Here is a 7,762-nt window from a genome sequence, read left to right on the forward strand (position 1 = left end):
TTTTAATTCTATGCGGAGTGAGATACCATCTATGGGTAATTTTGAAGAATGTTTCTTGTCAGCTAAGACTATGAGTTGTTCTTCTAATTCTAAAAAAATAATCTCCCATTGATTCATTGTAAAAGATTTATTTATATCTCTTTCCCATTTTATTATGGATTTTGTTTTTCTGTATTCTTTAGATTTTTAATTAAAGACATAGTTTTTGTAATTTGTTTGTTTCTATAATGGTTACTAATCAGATTATCAAATTCTGGATGTTCCTTAATAGCTTGATAATGAGGCTGTACACCATATCTGGCTTGTAAACAAGTTGCTGTGTCTCTAGGGGTACGGGATAGAAGCTGACCCTTTTTGAGTGATGGATTTCTCTGAGGATTTGTTTGAGGGTATTGTAATGTGCGAGGAGAGGTTCCATGGCAGGGGATACGAGGAAGGATTTGCTGAAGGAAACTCTGTTGGGGAGTCTGAAGGCAAGCAGTATGGTGCAAACTACGGTGCAAGGGCAGGATCAGAGCTTGGTTGTTACTTGGGTTTTGCATCTACGTGGAGACATCTTCTTTTATGTGACGTGGATTCCAGACACAGTAAGAAAATAAAGACACTGGATTCGTTAATAAGCATGATCCAAAATATCTCTTATGATGACCCTACTAATGACAAATTGCAGGAAGAGATTGCTAGGATCCAGGGGAAAGTGAAACAGGTTTGCTCCATGTTATCCGTACAACCTGACTTTAAAATGACTAACGACGTGGCAGGACTTTCATTCTAAGCTTGAAATGGCTTGTATGAGATCTCCAAGTGCCGAGTGTGTCTCCTTCCACCAGGCTGAGCATGCCACGTTTCTCCGGTTTGGTTTACAGTGGAGTTGTTGGAGGAGGTGGTGTTGACAGTAACAGAAACTAGAAACAACTAATTATGGAATGCACTCTTCATAGCACATTTTGTAGAACGGGGCAGTGTACAGGCAGGTTAACTGTATACAGCTATGGGTTTGTAATGTCCACAAATAGAGTTAATTCTGTCCTCTTTCCTAGTGCCTATAAAATACTATCTATAACAAGAATAAGAGACAGACTATGGGTCACTGCTGGAGACAAGGTAACCGGTAGTTTAAGTAATCTGTGATCAGATGTGACTAAGGCTTTATACAGACATGTAGCACTTTACAAGGGGACTGTATCTTGTATTGATGGTGATTAAATATGTATTGATGTTTTTGTAGGGGGGGTGATATTTATTAAAAATGAATTGAAATGTTAATAGCTTGATAATCAATCAGATGTTTTATTTTGGCATAATGAAGCCATTCCTGGTCAGGTAATCCAAATTGTTTTTGAATATCTATGAATGGTTTTACTTTTCCTTGGCTGGCAATTTGTATTAATTTCTGAATATTACATTCTATCTATTTAGATAGATTTATATCTAAATATGAGTGTTTTAAAACAGTGAAATGTATCATGTTGATGATATCATCAGTGAAAGTTATTTTTTTTGAGCGAAACATGCAAAAAACAAATATGAATACTAACTTTGGCTAGGGTTTGTAAATAAGTAGCTACTAAAACAGACTGGACATAGCCCATTTGGATACCATGGTTTCCCTTTTTCTTGTATATGGTATGCCATGATGCGGCTAATTCTCATTCAAACTTCAGTCCTTATATTTTACCCTGAAACTTTCCAAAACACCATATAACCTGGACATGGGGGGTAATGTTGTACCCGTGAGATATCGTTGAATACAAATATGAGTTTGAGAGCAGTAAAATGTATAATGATGATGATATAATTGTAGAAAATGCAGTTTTTCTGTAAAAAAAAAAACCTTGCCAAAAGTTGCATTTATATTTATTTTTTTGCGAATAAGTGGCTAATAAAAAAGACTAGAAATATTCCCCATGTTTAATACCCTGGGTTGTCTACTATTGCAAATGGTATGCCATGATGGGGGTAATTTTCATTCCTGGGCTGCCATACGTTCTCAAAGGCAACAGGCCAAGCAAACCAATCTGGTAAATTTCAACATGTATACACTAAAAAAGGGGAAGTAATATATTTCACCCTGTAACTTTCCAAAACCCTATAAAGCATCTACATGGAGGTTAATATTGTACTTGTGGGACATGGCTGTATACAAATATGTGTATTATATTGCAGTAAAAGCTAACAGTATTATGACATCCACAGTTAAAATGCTATGCAGAACTTAAAAAATAAGATTTCTTAATTTCTTAATCTTTTTTAGATTTTATTCATATTAAATTGTTTCAAATCTAAAGCAAAGCCCTGTTTCTTCTGATCACAATTGTATATAATAAGTGTGGGTGAAGTTAATATGAAAGAGGTAAATTATGGTTGTACAGACATATAGCTTAAATTATAGGTTTTGTTTACATTTAGACTTGTACAGAATGTGTACAATTGTCTCCATCCTTGCAGGGTTAATATTATTATTAATTTACAGAATGCTATATATTAATTCAAATATTTTGTTTCCTAGTGGGATTTGTAGAACAATTTGGGAGGGGGTTGGGTCAATTTAAAAGTGTGTGGACATACAGTTGCAATAAAAAGTATGTGAACCCTTTGGAATGATATGGATTTCTGCACAAATTGGTGATAAAATGTGCTCTGATCATCATCTAAGTCACAACAATAGACAATCACAGTCTGCTTAAACTTATAACACACAAAGAATGAAATGTTGCCATGTTTTTATTGAACACACCATGTAAACATTCACAGTGGAGGTGGAAAAAGTATGTGAACCCTTGGATTTAATAACTGGTTGAACCTCCTTTGGCAGCAATAACTGCAACCAAACGTTTCCTGTAGTTGCAGATCAGATGTGCACAACGGTCAGGAGTAATTACTGACCATTCCTCTTTACAGAACTGTTTCAGTTCAGCAATATTCTTGGGTTGTCTGGTGTGAATCGCTTTCTTGAGATCATGCCACAGCATCTCAATCGGGTTGAGGTCAGGACTCTGACTGGGCCACTTCAAAAGGTGTATTTTCTTCTGTTTAAGCCATTTTGTTGTTGATTTACTTCTATGATATGGGTCATTGTCCTGTTGCAACACCCATCTTCTGTTGAGCTTCAGTTGGTAGACAGATGGCCTTAAGTTCTCCTGCAAAATGTCTTGATAAACTTGGGAATTCATTTTTCCTTTGATGATAACAATCCGTCCAAGCCCTGACGCAGCAAAGCAGCCCCAAACCATGATGCCCCCACCACCATACTTCACAGTTGGGATGAGGTTTTGATGTTGGTGTGCTGTGCCTCTTTTTCGCCACACATAGTGTTGTATTTCTTCCAAACAACTCAACTTTGGTTTCATCTGTCCACAGAATATTTTGCCAGTACTGCTGTGGAACATCCAGGTGCTCTTGTGCAATCTGTAAACGTGCAGCAATGTTTTGCTTGGACAGCAGTGGCTTACACTGTGGTATCCTCCCATGAAATCCATTCTTGTTTAGTGTTTTACGTATTGTAGATTCGCTAACAGGGATGCTAGCATTTGCCAGTGACTTTTGTAAGTCTTTATCTGACACTCTAGGATTCTTCTTCACCTCATTGAGCAGTCTGCGCTGTGCTCTAGCAGTCATCTTTACAGGACAGCCACTCCTAGGGAGAGTAGCAGCAGTGCTGAACTATCTCCATTTATAGACAATTTGTATTACCGTGGACTGATGAACAGCAAGGCTTTTGGAGATACTTTTACAACCCTTTCCAGCTTTATGCAAGTCAACAATTCTTAATCGTAGGTCTTCTGAGAGCTCTTTTGTGCGAGGCATCATTCACATCAGGCAATGCTTCTTGTGAAAAGAAAACGCAGAACTGGAGTGTGTTTTTTATAGGGAAGGGCAGCTGTAACCAACAGCTGCAATCTCATCTCATTGATTGGACTCCAGTTGGCTGACATCTCACTCCAATTAGCTCTTGGAGATGTCATTAGTCTAGGGGTTCACATACCTTTTCCACCTGCACTGTGAATGTTTACATGGTGTGTTCAATAAAAACATGGCAACATTTCAGACGTTGTGTGTTATTAGTTTAAGCAGACTGTGATTGTCTATTGTTGTGACTTAGATGATGATCAGATCACATTTTATGACCAATTTGTGCAGAAATCCATATCATTCCAAAGGGTTCACGTACTTTTTCTTGCAACTGTAAATGTCATCATTGGGCTATATTCCCTTATCGTTTTGCCATCTAATAAAATAGTAGCTGTGTGAATTTTTACATGCTAAACTGTGTGCACTAAGAAGCATGTCGAGTGTGTGGACTATTCTTTTTCCTTTCTATGTGTTTACTTTTATTTTATTATTGTATTGTTTTTTTCTGCAATGTTTTTGATGAATGGCAAATAAACAGGGATATTATTTTGTCTTAAGCCTTTTGGCTAGGGCTAGCACAGGCTTTTTCGGACATTGCTTTTATTAATATTGTGCATTAATATGGAGGGCTGAAGGGGAGATTTGCAGGGCCTGCACTTGAAAGGTAGTGATAGCACTATTATCTGCAACTGAAAATGAAATTCAAGTATACACGATTGTATGGTGTGGATGCAATCATAGTTACATAGTTACATAGCTAAAAAGAGACTTGCGTCCATCAAGTTCAGCCTTCCACACATTTGTTTTTTGCTGTTGATCCAAAAGAAGGCAAAAAACCCAGTTTGAAGCACTTCCAATTTTGCAACAAACTAGGAAAACAATCCTTCTTGACCCCAGAATGGCAGTCAGATTTATCCTTGGATCAAGCAGTTATTACCCTACATTGAAAGATTATATCCTTGAATATTCTGTTTTTGCAAGTATGCATCTAGTAGCTGTTTGAACATCTGTATGGACTGTGAAAAAAACACTTCTTCAGGCAGATAATTCCACATCCTTATTGTTCTTACAGTAAAAAACCTTTCCATTGCCTTAGACTAAATCTTCTTTCTTCCAGTCTAAACGCATGACCTCGTGTCCTATGTATAGTCCGGTTTGTGAATAGATTTCCACACAATGGTTTGTATTGGCCCCGTATATATTTGTATAATGTTATCATATCCCCTCTCAGGCGATGTATTTCTAAACTAAATAGGTTTAAATTTGTTAACCTTTCTTCATAGCTGATATGTTGCATTCCTTTTATTAATTTTGTAGCCCGCCTCTGCACTTTTTCTAGTGCCATAATATCCTTCTTTAGAACAGGTGCCCAAAATTGCACAGCATATTCAATATGTGGTCTTACCAGTGATTTATAAAGAGGCAAAATTATATTCTCGTCCCAAGAATGAATGCCCTTTTTCTTGCATGACAATACCTTACTGGCCTTGGCCACTGCTGATTGACATTGCACATTGTTGCCTAGTTTGTTGTCTATAACAATTCCCAAGTCCTTTTCATGTGTTGTTATCCCTAATTCGCTTCCATTAAGGGTATACGTTGCTTGTGTATTCTTTACGCCGAAGTGCATAACTTTGCATTTTTCAACATTAAATTTAATCTGCCATTTGAGTGCCCAGTCCCCCAGTCTATCTAAATCCCTCTGCAGCAAAGTAATATCTTGCTCACATTGTATTATTTTACAAAGTTTTGTGTCATCTGCAAACACTGAAATATGACTTTCAATGCTGTCTTCAAGATCGTTTATAAATCTGTTAAATAGAAGTGGTCCCAGAACAGACCCCTGAGGTACACCACTTGCCACCTCTGTCCAGCTTGAAAATTTACCAAAAATGACAACTCTTTGTACTCTGTTTTTAAGCCAATGTTCTACCCAAGAACAAGCATTTTCATCTAGACCGATTTCCTTGAGTTTGAACACTAATCTATTGTGTGGAACTGTATCAAATGCCTTGGCAAATCATGTATTCACAAATGCTGCATTGAAGGGGTTAAGTACAGAACAAGCAAACTAAAGTTGTGTCCTTAACATTTTCCCATTTAAGTGGAAAACTGTCATCTTTTTTTCTTATAACGGAAAATAAAATATTACATCTTATATAACATAAAAAAGTTTACGTTTATGTATACATATACATATGTATAAGTTAGTAACTTTCATAATAATAGTAAATTATAAGATCTTTGATCAATTATGCTTTACACTAAATGCACTAAAAAGAGATATTTACTATAGTATAAGTATAAAAAATAATACACAAGGGTATGATATGTGTAATATTTTATTTTATATAATGAACTTTAATGATAGTTTATTTTTTAAAGAACACATCTGTAAATGAGATGAGGAAGCTAATTAGCCTTCAGTTTCCCTCTTTTTTTATAGAAGACTTATGGACCCACAAACAGTTTATATGAATGCACATCGCACCACCTATGGATGGGAAAAGATCTGAGGTATTTAATCCACATAAATTACTTTTAAACCACAATCCTCTTCCCAGGTTGGACTATGGAATTCCTTGTGATTAGTATAATCACTTTATATTTTTTTCAAACTTACCCATAAATAAAATTAATGAAAATAATTAATTTTTATCTTTGAATAAAGTGTTCGCTTTTGACTGCTTGCTAACCAGCAGTTCGTTAACCATTGTTAACCATCTTGGCTCTGATTTTACGAGTTAGTTACAAATTAGTATTTACTAAATAGCTGGCTTGCTATTTCTTTTTGGTATATTTATTTATTTATTTATAAAATATTTTACCAGGAAACATACATTGAGATTTCTCTCGTTTTCAAGTATGTCCTGGGTCAACAAATCATTGCATTGTTACAATTAGGGTACAATAAAATACAAAAACAATATTAATACACAATAAATACAAAATTTAACATAGAACAGGTAGGAAATATATAATCAACCATGACAGGTGCATTCTGTTTTGAGGTATGTAGAGAGGGATCTCTTAAAGGACTTTAGGCTTAGGGAAGATATTCAATTGTGCGGGAGGTCGTTCCACAATTGCGGTGCTCTGTAGGAGAAGGAGGATCGGGCTGCTTTCTTTTTGTATTGAGGTAGACTAAGTAAAGTGTTTGTACTGGATCGGAGGTTATAGGAAGTGGGAACAGCTGGGGAAAGCATTGTGTTCAGGTAGGGTGGGAGTTTCCCAGAAAAGCTCTTAAACACAAGGCTGGAAAGATGAAGAGTGCGTCTGGATTCCAGCGACAGCCAGTTTAGTTCTTTTAGCATGTCTCAATGGTGGGTCCTGTAATTACATTGTAGCACAAATCGGCAGAACAAGTTATACAATGTGTTGAGTTTATTAATGTGGGATTGCGATGCAGATGCATATACTACATCCCCATAATCAATGATTGGTATCAGCATTTGCTGTACAATCTTTTCCTTTACTGTAGGGCTTAGGCAGGATTTGTTTCTGTACAGGGCACCTATTTTTATGAGCTATTGTATTCAATACATGAACAGACTCGCACACTGGAAATTGGTTGCTATTGGTGAAGTGTTCAAGTAAGCAATTTTCACCTGACATTATGAGTCAGTCCTATTATAGATAAATGCTTCTTATTTTTGTCTTTATAGTATTAGAGCCTAAAAGTGAAGTTGCATTAATAAATATGGTGGAAGTCAATGGGCTTTAATGAACTACTAAACTAACTTAACTATAGAAAATCTTAAAATACTCTTCCGCAATATTTATTTTTCATTATTGTCTCCTTGCTATATACTTAAAAGAAAATTGCCTTATCCGTGATATCAGCAAAACAGGAAAATGTAGGTGGAATTCTATATTGAAGCATAGTTGTGCATTTTCTTGGACTATTTGA

At 36.0% G+C, this 7,762-nt stretch overlaps 1 protein-coding gene across 1 annotated transcript; it reads left to right on the forward strand.

Annotated features, from left to right (window-relative positions):
- The first annotated feature begins 344 nt into the window (after positions 1 to 344).
- Positions 345 to 1,114, forward strand: LOC134587011 (protein LTO1 homolog). Its single transcript, XM_063443038.1, has one exon. The coding sequence runs from the start codon at positions 362 to 364 to the stop codon at positions 773 to 775; it is 414 nt and encodes a 137-aa protein (XP_063299108.1). The 5' UTR covers positions 345 to 361; the 3' UTR covers positions 776 to 1,114.
- Positions 1,115 to 7,762: the final 6,648 nt, after the last annotated feature.

Source organism: Pelobates fuscus, chromosome 1 (genome assembly GCF_036172605.1).
Source record: "Pelobates fuscus isolate aPelFus1 chromosome 1, aPelFus1.pri, whole genome shotgun sequence".
NCBI classification, from domain to species: Eukaryota; Metazoa; Chordata; class Amphibia; order Anura; family Pelobatidae; genus Pelobates; species Pelobates fuscus.

What these genes read in the sequence shown, in the direction of transcription:
- LOC134587011 (XM_063443038.1), top strand. Translation starts at nt 362, where the DNA reads ATGGATTTCTCTGAGGATTTGTTTGAGGGTATTGTAATGTGCGAGGAG.